We start from the raw sequence: 20,192 nt of genomic DNA, 5'->3' as shown, positions 1-20,192 counted from the left end.
TGCACACCTCTGTAGGGCTCCTGGCAGAAGAATGCTTTCTATCCATTAAAATCTTTCCTTCCACCATAGCAAACCAACTTTTCTAGCCTCCACTGCAGACAGAGGTGGCCATGTGACTAGTTCTCTCCAATAAAATATAAACAGACATGCTGTGGCCACTTTCAAGCTCAAGCCATATATCTTACTTTTTCTAAATCCTTCTCCAGGTCTTTTCTACTTCCCATAAGTAAGAATGGCAATCACTAAGTCCAGAATGACACTAAAGTCAGACTTCCTATATTGATATTGGAGTGATATTAAAGAAGGCAGAACTCTGCTTCCTAAATATTCTTAAAGGGAGAAAACATTCCATGCCTAATGTGCCCATCACTGCCAAACCCATAATAGCTATACCGGATTGCTATTTTGGAAAGATATGAAATTCCATTATACTTTAAGTCTACAGATATTATTGTAGCACAGATTACTCTAATGCCATAAAAGTCTTTTTTTTTGGGGGGGAAGGGGTACTGGGAATTGAACCCAGGGGTATTCTACCACTAAGCCACTTCTCCAGCCCTTTTTATTTATTTACTTTTAAATTTTTGAGATAAGGTTTTGCTAACTTGTAAAGAATCTGTGGTCCTTGTATTTTAGTCTCCTTAGTCACATGAGTCATCTTGAACAACAGTGTGCCTTCAATTTAAAACGTGTGACACTCAATTAACCATCAAGTAGAAAGGAAACAGAGATTCCAAGCCAGAAATCTAGAAGCTCTTATAATATTGTGGTAGAAGATTAAGGAAATTAAGCAATAAGACAGTTCAGAAGGTAAAACAGGTGTCTATCAGAGCCTGAAACTCTATGCAAAGTCACTGGAAAGAGATACATTATGATGTATGCTGCTGTTTTCAGCAAGGTTTTAGATGTATAAATCCTGGAAAAAGCAATGACTTCTACATATCAAATGGCAAGAGGTAAGTATGTACAAGGCTTTAAATCAGGAACCTAGCAACCTTTTTCTGTAATAGATCAGATAATAAATATCTTGGGGTTTGTGAACCAAACAACCTATGCTGCAACGATTCAGCTCTCCTGTGGCAGCATGACCAGGAACAACATATACATAAGATGTGTGTCTGTGTTCTAAGGAATCTTTATTCATGGACAACAAAATTTCTAATTCACATTATTTTTATGTGTCACAAATGCTTTTCTCCCAATGATTAAAAAACATAAAAATCATTCTTAACTGTGGGCATATAGAACACAAGTGGTACATTTGCAGGTCCCTGTCTTAAATGACAAAGGTTTCCCATTAAGCCTAAAACAGGGAGCAAGCAGCATGCAAAAATCAGATTAAAGGTGTTGCCTTCCCCAAAACTGTATTCATTATTTTGATGGCATCAGGGCAGCTCCTCATGGGTTAAGAAACAGGCATAGGAATAATAAAACAACAGGCTAGGGAATTATGTTAGAATTCCACTTTGGAATAGGGAGCTGACAAGAAGCAAATAGAACTGGCCCATAAAGTCCACAGGCTTCTGCCTTCCTGCAGGAGGTAGTGTAACTACCTCTGAGCAGAGCAACTCTGAAGTAACAGGAGGTATGCGACAGGGCCAGCACTATCCTAGTATCTGTATTATGGAGCATTCACCTTGAATAATTTTCAATAATTATGTTTGAGTCTACTGTTTCTGTCATTAACTATGCTAATTAATATGCTCCTGAACAGATTTTTCTCAGTGTTATTTATAATAAGAATAACTAGATACAACATAAGTGGTTAGATATGCTGGGCTATTGGACTATGATTGAAAGTAAGGAGTAGAAAGTATTAAGATGGAAAGTTCTTCATAAAATACTAAGTTTTAAAACAGTTATCAAGCTGGACATGTTGGTGCATGTCTGTAATTCCAGTGACTGGGAAGGCTGAGACAGAAAGATCTCAAGTTCAAAGCCAGCCTCAACAGTGGCAAGGCACTAAGCAGCTCAGTGAGACCCTGTCTCTAAATAAAATGCAAAACAGGGCTGGGGATGTGGCTCTGTGGCCGAGTGTCCCTGAGTTCAATTCCTGGTAACTATCCTCCCCCACAAAAATCCACCACAGTTATCTGGGGAGTGATAATGTCCAAATTATATTGTTATATTTCGTTCATGTATGAATATGTAATAACAAATCCCATCATTATGTACCAATGCACCAATAAAATATGTGGGGAAAAAACCCTACAGTTATCAAAGAACAGATACACAGTGATCTTCTTCTTCTTCTTTTTTTTTTTGAGAGAGAGAGAAAATTTTTTAATATTTATTTTTTAGTTTTTTCGGCGGATACAACGTCTTTGTTTGTATGTGGTGCTGAGGATTGAACCTGGGCCACATGCATGCCAGGCGAGTGTGCTACCGCTTGAGCCACATCCTCAGCCCCACTGTGATCTTCTTTTTGCAAGTGTACACTCATACAGAAGTGTCTGGAAGAATATATTCCTTTGGAACACTTCTCAGAGTTATCATGTACACACAAGTGGGATTATCTAGTTGAATATACATCTTCACATCTTCTTCCACTGCAATGTAAGCTCTGTGAGAACAGGTACTGGGACTATTGCTCAATATTATATCCCTGAGCTTACTATAATGCCTAGCACATGACAGGTGCTCAATGAATAGATGGTAAGGGAATAAATGCAAATGACATCACAAATAAAGGTGCCTATTAAACTACTGCCAATATTTTGATTAATATGAAGTACCAGAAGAAGTTGTTTTTTTTTTTTTTAAAGAGAGAGTGAGAGAGAATGAGAGAGAATTTTAAAAAATATTTATTTTTTAGTATTTGGCGGACACAACATCTTTCTTTGTATGTGGTGCTGAGGATCGAACCTGGGCTGCACGCGTGCCAGGCGAGCGTGCTACCACTTGAGCCACATTTCCAGCCCAGAAGTTTTTCAATAAATATGATTAGTAAAACAAAAACCATCTTGGGCTAGAGGTGAAGCTCAAGCTTAAGAGTGTGTGCTTAATTAGCATGCACAAAAGTCCTTTCCCACCCCTCAAGAAAGTCTTTTTAATTGTCTTCATTCTCTGAAGTGTTTAGCATCATTTCCCGTTGAAATAAATTAAGTCATGAAAAACATAATCAAGTCTTTCTACAAAGAAATACTCTTCCTGGGACAGAGAGGAGAGCATTTGTCTTCCTAGTTCTTATCAGAAATCAATGATAAGGGTTGAGCTGAGCCATATGGAACAGCTGCATGGTGGTGGTGGTGGTTGTGGTGGTGGTGGCAGGGGGGCAGTTCCAGGGGGAAATGTACAAATGTTGGGAATTTGATTTAACTTAATATTATTAAGTAATGCGAATGGCTGGTACAGCAAAATGTTAGCACTGTAAACTACAACTACATATATTAGTAAAAGAAGACTTTTTTTAAAATAATGCTAATTAAACTAATTATCGAATTCATAATTTTGACAGAGATTAGACTTGAAAGGAAAACATGCATATGTACTGCTTCCACAGAAAAGTTTGAAAGAGGTAACTGTATATAATCTTTGGATATTTACATTTAGTGTGGAACTTTAACATGTATTAAAGTTTACCAGGCACAAATAGATTCTTAAATACTAGAAATCAGTTGTATCTGATAATTTCACGTTTAAGAGTCCACTGTGTGGGTGAATAGCCTTAAGAAGCTATTCTTTCAGAACAAATACTGTCAAACAAGACCTACCATGAACCTGCTGTGTGCTCAGAAGCTAAAAAAGAAATGAGTCATAGTTAAGAGATCACCTAAAGGAAGACTTATTTATTATGTGGTTCAGTGTTTTACTTTATCAAGTTGAGACAATTGAGTTTATGAAATTTCAAACTTCACTCTCCAATAGCTAAAACTGTGAATGAATCAGTGGACGGACACTGGAAAGAATTAAAAGAGAATAAATTCATTTGTAAAAATTTCATATAAGTTACATTAGGGTAATTCGTTTTAACAGGAAGGACATATCAGTGAAAGAGGGTGCCACCTACTGGTCAATCCTCAGAGTGGCAGGGACACTGGTGTAGGTTTTCAGAAGCTGCCAGCACTAATCAGGTTTTTAATTTTTTAATTTATTTTTTAAAGAGGAAAAGAGTATGCCATGGATCATTGTATTCACCCTTAATTTTATGAAGACCATATAGTGAAGTCAGTGTCAGACCATGCTCTGGTGGCAGAAATGGCATAATGCCAATGTCCTGGTCTACTAGAGTACCGAAACCAGGAAGTACCCTGCACATTGCCTGACCTCGAAAGACTCACTCAACCTCAATAAAGATACTATGCCCATCCCAGACTCTGACCAAAGAAAGACCCTAGTCATACCAGACATGTCTCTTTCCTGACTCATCATTAATCCCACACCAGGGAACAACTAAGAGCTTGGGTCCAAGCTCCATCACCTTCCTCCGGGATTTGCAGATAACTTTCCAAAGAAGGTTCACACACCAATGCACAGGATGGCTCTGATGTGATCAAGATCAGAGTGATTTCTCAAGTAAGATGGCAATTATAGGGTAGGGGAGGCTAAAGAATATTATGTAGCAAGTTTTGAACTAAATAACCAAAAAGGTGGATGTCAGCATGAAGTCTGAAAGGCAAATGTGAACCACGAGAGTACAACTTCTATACTGCCCCCAGGACTCTTCACGAGATTACAACTTCTATACTGCCCCCAGGACTCTTCCCCAGTTTGCTAAGCCAGACACTGGGGCATAGTTTTCATTTAACAAATGTTTATTTAGAGTCTACTATGTCCAGAGTTCTGGGCCCTTTGGACCTAATAGAAAAGCAGAGACAAAACTCTCTGTTGATTTAGGCACTTAGTCTAGTAAAGGGAAAGATGCAAGCATAAGGTAGAGCATGATAGAAGCCACACCAGTGCTGCAAAACAAGAGAAAAACTTGAGAGAATGTGGGCAATCTGGTTAAGTATTCCTGATGGGCTGGAGTTATAATTCCAAATAGGTGGTCATGATAATTCTCATAGAAAATGTGATAAATTAACAAAAATTGAAAGGCATGGGGGATGTTAACCACGTAGACATGAAGGATATGAGAAGTTAGCCATCAGGACATCTAAGGGAGAGTTGTTCAGGAAGAGGAATCATCACTGCAAAGGTCCTACAGCTAGAGCAGGGGAGGAGAGTAGAGAAAGGAGGTTCCAGAAGGGCATGAGGAGCATAGGTGGGGTGGGAGGAGTAATTCAGCGGGGCCATGAAGACTACATGCAAGATTCCAGATGTTCCTGAATGAAGAGAGATCCAAATAAAGATTGTAGCCATAGAGAAACAGAATTTGATATACTACTGACAAAGATCACTCTGGTTACTCTGCTGCATGAGGGCTCAAAAATGAGGGGAAGGAGGAAGTAGAAGCAGAAAACTGGTTAGAAGGTTCCTGCAGTGATCAAGTAAAGCTGGGGAACAATAATGCAGTGAGAAGAGCTGAGACTCAAAAGCACTAAGGACAGTGCCCACAGAATTGGCTCATAGGTTGGATGTAGAGTAAGAGAAAGGACAAGAAAGCCCTCCATTTAGAGGGAAGCAAGGTGGGGGCAGTAGCACTTTAGATCAAAATCCAATTTCAGATCTGCTAGCTTTGAGATGTTGCTGGATCCAAGTGGAAAAGCTAGCAGCAGGCAAGAGCAGGTAGGAATCTGTAGTTCGGAGCAAGCTCTCGACTACACAGATGATATTCAAGCAGCTATGCTGAGTGATTGAAAGAGTGTACAAATAATGGGTAGTTCAATAAATCTAACCAGCTCTTGTGTGTTACACACTCACTCCAGGAAAGCAGTCACACCCATGAAGTCCCTAGGAAACCCTCTGTATACAACTGAAGTCAGCTAGGAGAGGAGGGCTCCTGGCATCCAACTCTCCACTTGCTTCACATCAAGTTATGCGGAGCTATGACTAGTGCTTACCTTCTCAATGTCTACAAGCTCAGTCTCATAGATCTCAGCAATAGTGATGTGATGCTTGGCCGCAATTGTAAACCTTCCCTAGGGGGGGAAAAACCAGTGTCACACACATATTTTACCTATTTGAATGCCAATCATTTTGGGAACAGGAAAAAAATAAATAAAAAGATACAACTCTAAGCCATCTCAAGGACTCCACCCCACAGCCGCTCAAGCAATGTAATGTCTTACCATGTCTGTGTAAATGTCGATGGCTGCATTTAAGCAGTTGATAGCCTCTGAAGCGTGGGCATTTAAGAAAAACAATGAAAAATCCATTCAGTCAAAGAGGGTTCAGGTGAGCCTGTCTTCTTGGCTGTTGTTAGAACGTTAATGAGGTACAATTTGGGGTGAAGGGTGGGCAGGTCAGTTAGTGAGAAGTAAATACTAATCATGCACAAATCTAGATACACCAGCATGGCTTTGTTCCTGGCAGCTACAGTATAACTTAAGGAGGTGTGGCTGGAGTAATAGTGGCTCATAGTTACTCTCAACCTTAAAGTGAGGACTGCATTCAGATGATATACTCTGTTACAAAGAAAATAAGACCATAGGGATTGTCACCAAACCCACAAATTATATCTGCTAATAACTAAGTGTAAATGTATTCTTCATTAATATTGTATGGATATATACTAATTTTGGAAGACAGTATCACTTCACAAGAAAGATCATTTCAATAGTTTCTATTCTTCATGGTTTCCAAATCAAAAGCATCTTGAAATGCCTATTCAGACAACTCTTAAGTGAAGTTAAACACTGTGTATAATGCATAAAGATGTTAAATTTTGGTATACTAACATATCTGGAAAAGGAATAAAAAAATCCAATAAATGATAATGCTAATAAATCATATTTTCTGAAACAGCCAAAAATTTTTCCCTCTCACAAAATGGCAGTATTTATACTGCTGGCATGTGATTGGCACCTTCAAGTTTATTGTGTTTGATCTAAAAGAGGCAGCAATGAGGAAAAGTTTGACCGAAGAATTAGAAAAGTAAACAAAAGTTAAAATTAATTTCCTTTAAGCTATGTAAAAAATATGAACTCACTGTTATATCTTTAAAAATATAGAGAAAGACATTTGTCTATAGTCCCACTCAAACTAAGTATCAGTATTTGATGAACTTTTCTTTCCAGTGTTCTTGGATCCATTTTTATGTGCATGAACGTTTTTCAAATATCTAGGTCATGCAATATTGGATTGGTCTCATTGTGGTTCTCCCCCCACCCATGTGGTTCTTTAATTAACATGTGAACATTTACCAAGGATTCTTTGACTCAGGAATTTTAATGCCTGCATCATATTCTAAAATATTGATGCACTGTAGGTCTACCACTCTATCCCTACTGTTCATGTGGGCTGTACGCAGCTTTTCACTTTTGGAAAAAACTAAACTGTGATTACCCTTTACACAAAAGCCCTTGATATTATCTTATTTCTTTATGACATATTTACAAAAGTTGAAATTTGTATGTTAAATAAGATGGGACTACTGAAAGCAAAAAGGGTGCAAGGCTATCCATGCACATGGGTGGGAGATAAGTCATGAATACTTTTAATTGCTAACTATACAACCTTTACAAAAATTTACCACTTTATCTAATTTCATTCTTTGCTCAAAATAAATACTTTGAAAAACAAACAAAAAAACACACACCACAAATGAATGCTGTGTGATCAAGAGATGTTTTTATCCAATCTCCTCAAACTGTATCTTAAAACTCACTAAATATTAGGAGAAAGGAAACATTAGAATTTCCCTACATGATAAAGAACATATTTTGTAAAATCAAGACAATAGAAGTCTTAGATAAAATTAAAGGTAATTTCCAAACAATTCTCCAAAATACATAAATGGAACTTAAGAAAACAGTATTGATAACTAAATAGCCAGGATAAATTTAAAATATTTTCTCTTCATAAAAGCCCCCAAATGATTAAATAATAAAAATTTCTAATTGTCAAAATTTCTGTATTATTCCTAAATACAAAAATTTCCTGTAGTAGGAATGAAAAGGACACACTGACTTTGATATCGAAGGCAACACTGGCTAGTTAGTTAGGCAGAGAGGGAGATGGGCTGCCTCACCTTGAGGGTCTGCCTTCTTGTAAGCATTCCCGGCGTCCACAAAGCTAGTAGCAGAGTCATGTTTGCTCTGAAGTTGCATGTGGAGCTTAGCAGCCTGACAAAACGCATTTCCTGCAGCTAGAGAAGAAAATGCCATAGTTAAAACACAGAAGAAAATACCTCCCCCAGAACTGCCAGATAAGGACCCAGAGAAGGTACATTTTCCTGAATTCCAGTTAGAGGCACACATAAATATGGCCAAGCACTTCAAGTATTTATTAAAAAACCAACAAAACAAAACAAAAACAAATTAAAAACAAGTCAAAAAGTGAGAGAGTTTCTCCATCTCAGTTTTGGTAGGCTTGCCAAGTGCCTCTGGACAATAAGACTCCAATCTCTGACCTGCCAATCAATGACAATAGCCAAGACCTGGCCTATTCATTTCTATTACAAAATCATAAAATAAATATGGACAAGGGGCTTACAGTTATAAACAATTAAAAAAAGGAAAACACTGAGATAAAGATTATTTACTCATGTTTCAATAGATTTAGTTATCATTGTTGAATCTGCTCTACTAGGGAAAGCATGATTAAGAATATTAGTCATAAGTAGTATCCATTGCTAATGCTAAACATGTTTTAAATTTCTTTGTAAGATAAAAATATCCAATTCTGCTAAAGTTTCAGCTGCATCCCTCATTCCAATCCCCTCTTCCAGAGGTAAGTACATAATTCTCAGGTGGGTTTCTAAACTTCCATCCTAGGGAAAAGAAGCATACAAACTCTGGAGCCAACCTGCCCCCGTTCAGATCTTGCTCTATGTCTCTGTTTCCAATAAAAAGAGTACCCAGAAAGAAATGGGTATTGTTATGGTCTAAATGTTAAGGAATCTCCCACCAAATTCAAATATTGGAATATAATACCCAATGTGATACTATTAAGACTTGGGCTTTTAAATAAGTGATTAAGAGGCTTTTTTAAACAAGTGATTCAGTCACAAGGGCTGTACCCTCACGATTAGGATTAATGCCCTTAAAAAAGATGCTGTCAGGAGCTGAGACAAGAGGCTGAGGCAGGAGGATTACAAGTTCAAAGCCAGCCTCAGCAACTTGGAGAAGCCCTAAGCAATTCAGGGAGACCTTGTCGCTAAATAAAACATAAAAAAGGGATAGGGATGTGGCTCAGTGGTTAAGTGCCCCTGGACTCAATCCCTGGTACCCTGCCCTCCCTAAAATGCTGAAAGGATGTGACATGCTCCTTTCTGCCATGTGAGGATGCAACAAAAAAGTGCTATCTTAGACGGAGGAGAGCAAGCCTTCACCATACACTAAATTTGCTGGCATTTTGATCTTGGACTTACTCAGTCTAAGGAGCAGGAATAGAATAAAGGAGGTAATCAAAGTGGATGCTGACCTCAGGGTTGGAGCTGGAACTGGAGCACCCCTATTGGGCTAATGGCAAATTATGAGGCCTCAGGGGATCCCAATGAGGGCCAAGGCCATTGCCAGGATTGTGGGAGGTACCTGGGGTACTTAGAAAAGCAGCCAATTACTGACTAGCAGTTCAGGAATATGCCAGTTGAACAGTAGCTTTGAGAGCTTTACCTTCAAGAATGTAGAAATAATTAGACCTAAGTACAGTGCTTAGAAGGGCATGGCTCAGGTTATGCCAGTGTTGGACATTTCTATTATTATAGCAAATCTATCCTTAGATCACTGCTTTGGCATGTTTAAATGTTATTGTTTCTTACAACTTCGCTCTGCCCCTCCTGCCAGCATTTCATTTTCAATAATTTATGTTTACTGCCCAGAATTAATCATGTTCTATCTTTCTCTTGCTGAATGTAATACCACAATATTAAGGCTTTCTTGAGTAACTCGATTTCCCCAGATAATAGTAAGTGCTTTAATTTTATATTTTCATGTTCCTACCATCTCAAACTAGCAGCTGGCTTAGTTTTTCACTCTGAGCACTCATTTCAATTGATACTAATAACGGCAATTCAGTCTTGCCAGAATTGTAAGTATCATTAAAAGAGCATACATTAACATGACAACTTCTAGGATGTCATTCAATTTCTCAGGCTTAAGTTTCCTCATTTGCAAAACTGGCCTAATACCTGTCAGTAAGATCTCTCAAAAGATGAATATCAAAAGCATTAGCTTAATCATTATAAAAGAACTTTTTTTTAAGAACTTTTAAAATTACAAAGAGATGCAAGAGGTGTCATGACTACTACCACAGCAACATGGGTTTAACTTCAGAGCCTAATATTTACTAATTCACTTCACAAACATACCAAGAACCCATTATGTTGCAGACACAAATCTAGGCCCTGAGATATGGCAGAGATTAAAAAAAAACACAAACACTCTGCCTTCCAAGGTTTACATTATAATGAGGACCACTACATAATAAAACACATAAATATGAATGATTAAAACACCACATAATCTATGTATTTTTGCTAGACAGTGATAGGGCACTGGAGAAAAAAAGGGAGTTTCTAGGAATAAGGAGATTGTTATTTTTAAAAGGCATGGCCAGAGAAATGCTGGTTAAGATGTCATTTGAAAAAGAACCTGAGGGAAGCAGGGATAGGTCACATTCTATTTAGCAGAGAAGTGCAGACAGAGAGAACAGAATAAGTAAAGGCTTCAAGATGGAAGCACAAGAGGAGTAATCAGGATGAGGTCAGAGGTGAAGGAGACAGTACCTGAAGGGTGATAAGGAGGTCAGCTCTTATTTGGAATATAAGCTGATGAACCTCAAGTCATTAAGACAAACTAGGAAAGTGCAAATGCATGGAGATGTCAGGTGGACTATACAGGGTGCATCACCACAGACAACAGGCTGGGGGACGGGCTACACTAAAAGCCCCCATAGTTATATAAATGATAAATTATATAACTCTTTCTGAGATGAATTTTTCAAAGAGTAGACTATCTGCTTACAAGATAAAATAAATAACTGGTCTTCTTTGCTAAGAACACTTTCAACCTATATTATAGGATTTGAAAAAAAAAGAGGGGATTCTGGGACAATACTTTTTTCTTCTCCATTTTTACCTTTTACCTAAAGTCTACCTATAAAAACTAAACTTATAAAAGAACTTCAGAGCCAGAAGGAACCTTTCAGATTTATCTAACTCAAAAGCATTTTCTCCTTTGAAATAATTTAAAAATTGTATGCCTTTAAGGGAAATGGGAAAACAAGTTGCTTATAGAAGGTAAGAGAACCACTTTCCTGCACACTGAAGTTATGAGCCACAGCTAGAGACCCACATTCCCTGCTCTGGTCTAAGGTTATCTCCATCTTCATTCAGAAATACATTATTTGGCCTTGAAATGTCTCTGTTTCAAGGGGAAGTGAAATGAATTTTTTTTTTTTTCTTTCTCAAACCAGTGTTAGAAAGGACCATCTCCTTTCAGGAATGAAAAGAAAAATCCTGCTAATTCTGTTATGTGTGATTTCACTGAGTAAAAGGAATTACTAAAAAAAAAAAAAAAATCCATGGGGGTTATGAGAAGATCCCCAACTCCCCCCATAGCAATTCTTGATGGGCTCACAATCACTTATCTCAGAGTAGGTAATGGTAAAAAATTCCCAACTAATGCTTAGATAAAGAAAACCAGGCAATTGTATTTATCCCACCTGTTTTCAATGAGTTTCACTACAACTTTCATTCCTTATGGCACTGTATGTATTTGAGCACATTAGTAAAAAACAAAGATTACTCTTCCTAATTCTATGCAATTTTAATTCTTTCTAGTTATTACCACAAGCCTACTATATTAGGTGGCTTATAGAAACTAAGATAGATACTGTCCCTGTGCTTCAACTTCAAGCCAGGTTTCAAGCTTGGCTCACTTAGATGGCAGTCCTTGCAGGACTGAGATGGATCTCCGTGGCATGAAGTCTCAGTCTTTCAGGGAATACAAAAAGCCACTTTCTCCACAAAATGATTTTAAAGTATTTGTCTAAAAAGCAAGCAAACAAAACATTTGTACATACCACTCCAATTTTTAGCCATCTTGAACATATTTGCAGCTCTGGTATACATTTCACAAGCCTCTTCTATTCTTGTGTTTCCTCTAAGAAAAATTTAAACATGAGGTCACATTTAATTCTAACAACCATCTACATCCCTCATCCTCCCTCCCTCAAGAAACAAGCATTTAATGAGCACTTAGTATGCATCACACAAACATTAGAGGATCTTTATAACTGTTCAGAGGAGATACTCTTACTATGCCCATTTCTGGTAAGAAAACTGAGGTATACAATGGTAAAGGCACTGCCGAAACCCACATAGCTCAAACCATAAAAATGAGTCTCAAATCCAGATCAGACTGAATCCAGAGTCTATACCCTTAACCAAAGTCCTTTCCATTTAGAAAAACTCAAGTTGTCTATCAATCTGAGTAATTACAAGTAATTTTCCCAAAGGAGACTGAATTTTGAAGGATTAAGATACTTTTACCTTATCATTCAAGAGTTTACCACTATATTTGTTCAGATTTAAAAATAAAAATAAAATCTGAAGCCAGATGACAAGTGCCATGCTGTATTACCTAAGTGCCATGCTGTATTACCTGCCAGAGGTAAGCCCTTCTCTAATGTAGAAGTGGCCTCAGCATAGCCCTTACTCAATACAGAATTGCATTTTGCAATATCCTGACCACAGGGTCCTCCATTGCTGCTTAAATACGCTCAGTTCTGGAAAATCATTCACCACGTAGCTGATTCCACTGAGGGACAGTTTTAGCTGCTCAGAAATTTCTTCTTACATAAAACCAAAATTAATCTTTTGTAATTCCCCCTAGTTTCCTAATTCAATTTTGCTTTTACTAAGCTAAAGTTACTCTATAAAAGACAGTTACCTATCTTGTCTATCCACATTATATAAATATAAAATAACCAGAGGAAAATCAAGACCCAGTAGACCCTAACTGTACAGTACACATAATGAAAAACTCAGAGTGGAGTGTAGACATTAAGGACTCAGATAGGAGAGGTCAAGGCTGACCTAAAGATTCGACACAATATGAAAATGAATGAGTGCAAACATATGTGCCAGGATCTTAATAAGCTCTGAGCTCCAGCTGAGGGCATGCAGCTCTGTGCCTGTATGTGTCCTGTTGCAGAGTCAAGGCTGAATACACAGGGAGGACCAGGTGTGACTAACCAGATCTTGAGCAATAACTAATTCTTTAACTTCTTTGTGCCACAGTTTTTATACATGAAAACTGAGGTTATTATGAGAAGCAAAAGAAATAATACACATATAGGTGCCATTACAGAGTTTCACCCAAAGCATGTCCTTAATCAGTGTGGTTATTATAAACTAGATCCATGCATTGAGGGTATAAAAACCTTTGGGAATATTTGTACATCATTCACCTCATAAGGAATATATATGTATAAAGAACCCTTACTAAATAATAAAAACCACCCAATTTTAAAACAAGCAAAAGTCTGATTAGACTTTTTTCCAAAGTGTATACTAGTGGCTACCAAGGACAACATCATGTAAGTCAGTATCATTAGCTATCAGAGAAATGCAAACAAAAACCACGTGGGCAATACCACTTGGCTTCCTTGAAGACGGCTAGACTCAAATAAGAGGAGTCTTGGGGGAAGATTGGGGGGAAAAGAACTCTCATGTAATACTGGTAGTAATGTAAAATGGTGGAGTCATTTTGGAAAATGGTTTGGTAGTCATTCATAAGGTTAAACACTGAGTTACCATGTGACCCAGTAATTCTATCCCTATGCACACATCCAAGAGAAATAAAAACATAAATGCACACAAAAACTTGTACACAAATGTTCACAGTAACACATGCATCATAGTAGTCATAAAATGGAAACAACCCAAATGTCCATCAACTTGATAGAGGACACATAGGCAGGAGCAGTGGGAACATGAGGTTAGGAAGTAATTCTGTAAAATGGGCCCATGTGCTGACCCCCACGGGCTTTCACCTGCAGCCCTTGCATGGCTTAAGTGGATAGGATATGTGTAATGTTTCTCAGCAACCTACCTGCTATCTGTAGGAGAAATGCAGGCCCTGAAATGCTATTAAGAACACAAGTTACTCTAAAGCAGGAATTTTTATGACCTATACCCAAGACTAGAATCCAGAATTCAGAAATATAAGGATAATTCCTCCTAACCACATAATCTGTAAGAACAAGTTCCAATTAGGACTTGTCAGCATGCGCCCAAAGTGACTTAAGAGTTATCACGGCAATGGGGACTTGAAAGTCTGATGTCATCCTGCTGTCAGTCAAAAGTAAAGAGATGGACCTGGGTGTAAATGACTCTCTGGAAACTTCCATGGGGAATAACGGTGACATGACGAAGAGTTCCATTTCCCCAGATGTGAAGACTGAACCCCAGGCAACACAGAAAGTAAAGGATACAAACATTTCTCCCTGGAGGAAGAAGGGGTCCAGAGATGATATATAAAGAAGTGGTATGTCCTGCCCCCTTTATATATTTTAGATATTTTCTGCTTTCCTGCCCTCTATTCCCTGCCCCCCTTATCTTTCTTTTTTCCTCTCCCAATCCTGGGCCAAATAGTGGAGTGAACTAGGAAGGTAGCAGCTCTGGAGGCATTAATTAACAACTCTTACAATGCCCAGCAGGGAGAACAATCTCTGAGGCAGGTTGGAGGAGTAGGGGGAAAGGGCTATGGAGATGTCAGCATTTGATTTCCTTTCCTTTCCAACCAGCCTCCACCTTCCTGATCAGACCAAATTATTTATTATCTATACTGACTGTCTTTTTGTCCCCTGGCTTAAACGGACTCTCAGTAAGACTGACACACCAGGAGGCAAGCTGTCCCCTTCCTCTCTGAGGACCCACTCTCTAACCCTCTATTCCTTCTAATAAACTTATGCCTGTTACTCTCAGCAACTTGTCTGAAATCTTTCTGACTTGATCCCAAGTATTGGGGTTTCAACAGTGGCCTTTGAGCTGCCTCAGGTTCCTGGAAGTTCCCAGCCCTGTAACAAACTGATGAATAGATACATAAAATGTGGTATACACATACAATTAGAATATCACCTGGCAATGAAAAGGAATGTAGTTCCAAAACATGTTACAATAAGGTTGAGCTTTAAAAACATACTAAATGAAAGAAGCCAGTTACATTGTGATTCCACTTGCATGAAAGGTCTACAGTTGGCAAATCTATAGAGACAGAGTGGTTGTGTGGTGCTATGGTTTGAATGTCTTTATCCCTTCTAAAACTCATGTTGAATTTATTTAAGATGAGAGATGAGGCCTAATGAAAATTGTTTAGATCATTTTAATAGTGCTCCACTTTACCTTTTGAGTATAGCCCTTGCTACTTATTTTAAAAGGAACATTTTTCTCTCTCGCCCCACCCCCTCCCTAACCCTGGGGGCAGGGTACAAATGTACCCGGTGTTATCTGTGCTCCACTGAAAGGAGATGTCACCAGAAGACCTAGGAAGTGACTATCTCCTAAATTAACAAATGAATTTCAACACACCATCAAGTACACCTGGGACCCCCTATAAGGGCATACCTGGAATGTAGCCTTTGAAGAGCTTCTTTAAAATAAGCCCACTGATTTCTCTGATGGGTAGAATCACAGCCTCTAGGACTGAAGTCCCCTGTCTTTCTCCTTTGCTAGCAAAGCAATAAACCTTCTTTTTCCTTTTTCTCAAAACCGTGTCCTCATTATTGGATTGGCATTGGGGACAAGGACCAAGCTTTTGGTAAATTCATGATGAACGAACTAAGCTGCTATACAATTGATTAAGTCACTACATAAAGGGCTTGTGTGAGTGGGTTCTCTTCCGCTTTTCTGCCATGTGAGGACATAGCAAAAAGACTAAGACACGTAGTACCTTGATCTTGCACTTCCCAGCCTCCACAATTGTGATATAAAAATTTCTGTTCTTTGTAATATTACCCAGTTGTGGTGAGCCGTTCCTGCGGACTGTGGTCGCCATTACATGATGGTGCTGGCTCCTCTGTGGTCTGTGAAGGACAACTCCGTATCAGAGAGAGTTGGCGAGTTGTTTTCTAACACCCTGTGAGAAGGGTCCACGTGGCAGCTTCGCATTGGGGTTCGCGGTGCTTTATTAAGGCTGGGAGGGGCATCCGAGGATTATTAGAAAAATATCAAGGGCTTGAATAAACTGCTGAAAGAAGATTCCTGAGTCGCGTCTTCCTTGCGGGCAAGGGGGTCGTGACACCCAGTATGATTACAGGAACACAAAACAAACTGACACACCAGAGCTGGTGGTGTTCAAAAAATGTATGTGTTTAAGAATGACAGCTAGGGGGTACACTGTTTCTTTTTGGGATGAAATTGTTGTGATGGTTGCAGAGCTCTGGATATACTAAACAAACAAACAAATCCCTGGACTATACACTTTAAATAGATAAATCATATGGTATGTGAACTATATCTCAATAAGTGCTCCCCCCACTCCTCAAAAACATTTGGGGTTTATATTGCACAGGGAATGACAGGGGGGCCACAAGCCACACCAAAAAGGATGCATCAGAATAAGAAAAGCTTTCTCTCACACTTTCATGTTCCCTTTTTCTCCATTTCAAGTCTACATATATAAAAAAACAATTAGCCAATAGGTTTCCCAAATGGAAAGTTCCTAATATGAGAGTCTTCTCAATCTTAGCCATAGCTCGATAGAACTAAGGAAGACAATCCTCTTGCTTCTTTCTTTCTTCCTAAAGAGTACCAGGAATCTTGAACTGCAATTACAGTGCAATCATTCTTATTAAAAGTTTCTAAATAAAACTAGCTTAATTAAAATGTACATTATCCTCCTCTAAAAAAAAAAAATTAAAATCCACTATTCCAAATCATTAAGATAGACCCCTTGAGGGGGAAGGTATAAACAATGCTGATTTTGTCTTTCCTGTCCTGCTTCTCTTCTGCCCTGTTATGTAATTGGTAAGAACACTGGGTAGATTGTGAGTTCTGGATCTGTAGAATGAAGTATGGTGGTCCTTTTGTTTTAAGCAGCAGCTCCAATGTTTAATAGCATTTGATAAGGAAATTGGAATTCTTAGAGTAAGCATATGATGTGAAAACACCAAGAATTAATCCAGAAACGAGTATACGAGAATCTGTGAAATGCCTGTCACTCACAACACCCTTTGCCTCAGTTTCCTCTTTCCTGTGGTAGGATCATCACGTTACAGGGCCCTTGCAGGATGGCAGAGATTATGTGAACTGCCAATGCTACTAATGATGCCAACAACCTCCCCTCACACTTGGACCTGTCTGCACCCTCTATGTCCCCTTGTTGCTTTGGCCCTCCTCATTCTTGTACTTGCCCATCAGTTACATTTTGTATTTAAAGACCACTCTGTACAAAAGCCTGTGATCACAGGAGCAGCCCTGAATCTTCGCACCCACCCCCACTGGCTGGAGTTAATATTCTGATTCAGTGTTGTATCTCCCTTACAAGAAAGTAAGGCAGGAATTTTTGTCTGGTTTACTCATGGTTGTATGCACTGTCAGAGCAATTTGGGATTGATAAGTATTTCTTTCTTTTTCTTTTTTTTTTTTTTTAAGAGAGAGAGAGAGAGAATTTTAATATTTATTTTTTAGTTTTCGGTGGACACAACATCTTTGTTTGTATGTGGTGCTGAGGATCAAACCCGGGCCGCACGCATACCAGACCAGCGCGCTACCTCTTGAGCCACATCCCCAGCCCTGATAAGCATTTCTTAACTAAAGAGAAATTTTGGCTTAAAAAAAATAAAATAAAATGTACATTATCCTATTATTGTTACCAAAAGCTCGGGCCTACCCCAGATGCCAATTCATGACATTTTAATAATAAGGACATGGTTTTGAGAAAAAGGAAAAAGAAGGTTTATTGCTTTGCTAGCAAAGGAGAAACACAAGGGAGTCCAGTCCCAGAGGCTGTGATTCTGTCCATCAGGAGGAACAGAGGGATTTTAAAGTAACTCATCAAAGGTTGCATTCCAGGTGTGTTCTGGTAAGGGGTCCCAGGGTGCTCTAATGGTATGTTAGATATTCACTTCTTAGATCCTTTGGTAGATATCTTCTTCCTGTGGTGGGTGTGTTCAAGGACAATTAACTAGGGAAAGAAAAAAGATAACATTGTCTCTCTAATCCTGTCAGGGAGGGGAAATAGAAGAAAAAAATATGTCCTTTTGAAAATAAGCCTCAGAGCAGCAAGGGCTATATATTCAAAAGGATAAGTGGACCACTGTGATATTATTTTCAGAGATAGAATGAGCTAAGAATATTAAAATTTATACATTATGCTAGGTTTTATACCTGATATTTTCACATTATGTCATTTTCATTATTATAACAACCACAGCTTTTGTGCCGCCATAATGGTGCGCTTGAATGTCCTGGCTGATGTTCTCAAGAGCATCAACAATGCCGAAAAGAGAGGCAAACGCCAGGTCCTTATTAGGCTGTGCTCCAAAGTCATCATCCGGTTTCTAACTGGATGATGAAGCATGGTTACGTTGGCGAATTTGAAATCACTGATGATCACAGAGCTGGGAAAATTGTTGTCAACCTCACAGGCAGGTTAAACAAGTGTGGAGTGATAAGCCCCATATTTGATGTGCAGCTTAAAGACTTAGAAAAATGGCAGAATAATCTGTTCCCATCCCGTCAGTTTGGTTTCATTGTATTGACAACCTCTGCTGGCATCTTGGACCATGAAGAAGCAAGAAAACACACAGGAGGAAAATTCCTAGGATTCTTTTTCCAGGGATGTAAAACATTCATATAATAAAATGCCTCACTCGACTCTCTTTCTAAAAAAACCAAAACAAATAAACAAACAACAACAACAACAACAAAAGACACCATCTCCATTTTAAAGACAAGAAAATGGTATTTGGAGGTCAATGGCCCACAGTGGTTACCAGCCTAGGACAGCAGTACAGGCTAACTCTCTTGACTTCAAAGTTAGTGATTGCTAAAAAATATTAAATGACCCTTGAAACAGAAGTAGTTTCACTTTAAAAATACCAAAGAAGATTTACTTGTTTTGAACAGAACATAATTAAACAGAACATAACTATAAAACTTAAAAATAAAAATGTATTTTTGAAATTACTCCAATTGCTTTGCTTTATATATATGAAAGCTAGTTTTTTAAGTATTAAGAACAATATTCAGAATTAAAATTTAATTAATCCCATTGATTGCTATCTATAGAGCCCCACAGAGGGTTAGAAGATCTTGAAGACAGAAATGACACTGTGAAAGAACCTATCTTATAAGGTAATATAATGTAATCACATGGCACTAAATTGACACTTAGAAAGCTAAATTAAGTGGTTTTTGGTATTATGGAATTCTGACCTTGAACCACCATTACCCTGAAGCTAAAGTGGAAAAGCCCACTCAATTTCAGAGGCAAGGCAGACTCCCTCTTTTTGATCACGCTTATTGAGCAAATACTTGACTGAGATCAACACCTGCCAGAAAAGACTCAGGAAAGAAATACTTTGCCCACAGAGAGAATGCTGAGGAAAACACATCAAACTTCAGGGACAGAAGTGGTCTATGAGAACACATCCAACCTCACTATATTCCTCTAATAAACACAGCTATCAAAACAAATTAATCCTCAAATACTCTGAAGTCTTGATTTTACCCCATCCTGAGTAATCACTGTTTTGGAGCACTGTATCACACTGGCAACTATAGTACATACTATTTTAAAACCGTGGGTGGGAGGAGGAAGGTATCAAAGTAGATGGGTTGGAATTAATGGCACACACATAAGAAGATGTACCTGTAAGAAAAAGGTGACAACTGCAGAGGCAGAAATAAAGATGCCTCTAAAATCACAAGACATCAGAAGTAGAAATATCTCAAAGGGTACAATGACAGCATTGTGATGATATGCATGTAGAACCAGAGAAAAAATTCAGCTCTATCATTAGGTACCCTGAAGGAATGTCAGACCATATCAAAGAACTAAAAATCAGGAATCACTGTTAGTAGTGCGTGGGACACAAAATGAGGTACCCTACCACACAAGATAGTTTCTTCTCTTCATTATTTACCAGCAGTGTCTCCTTAGCCACTAGGATAATCTCGGGTTTAGGGGACCAGCATAGGG

The 20,192-nt window shown here is 38.5% G+C and overlaps 1 protein-coding gene and 1 pseudogene across 2 annotated transcripts in view; one reads left to right on the top strand and one right to left on the bottom strand.

The window, feature by feature from the left end:
* The window catches only part of Napb (NSF attachment protein beta), a 47,111-nt gene that overhangs the window by 16,011 nt on the left and 10,908 nt on the right, over nucleotides 1-20,192 (bottom strand). Inside the window, exons 2-5 of one of the 2 annotated variants that reach the window (XM_005334600.5) lie at nucleotides 12,067-12,146; nucleotides 8,072-8,188; nucleotides 6,171-6,217; nucleotides 5,943-6,020 (exon numbers count right to left, since the gene is read on the bottom strand). In XM_005334600.5, the coding sequence (XP_005334657.1) occupies nucleotides 5,943-6,020; nucleotides 6,171-6,217; nucleotides 8,072-8,188; nucleotides 12,067-12,146 (322 nt within the window). Of the gene's footprint in view, nucleotides 1-5,942; nucleotides 6,021-6,170; nucleotides 6,218-8,071; nucleotides 8,189-12,066; nucleotides 12,147-20,192 lie in introns of those variants that run through there. The other variant, XM_078051319.1, reaches the window with a different exon arrangement.
* LOC101960800 (small ribosomal subunit protein uS8 pseudogene) lies at nucleotides 18,429-18,848 on the top strand (annotated as a pseudogene).

The sequence above is a fragment of the Ictidomys tridecemlineatus genome, chromosome 5 (assembly GCF_052094955.1).
Source record: "Ictidomys tridecemlineatus isolate mIctTri1 chromosome 5, mIctTri1.hap1, whole genome shotgun sequence".
Taxonomy (NCBI): Eukaryota; Metazoa; Chordata; class Mammalia; order Rodentia; family Sciuridae; genus Ictidomys; species Ictidomys tridecemlineatus.
Note: the sequence above shows the minus strand (reverse complement) of the source record. Positions and strands in the feature narration are given on the sequence as shown.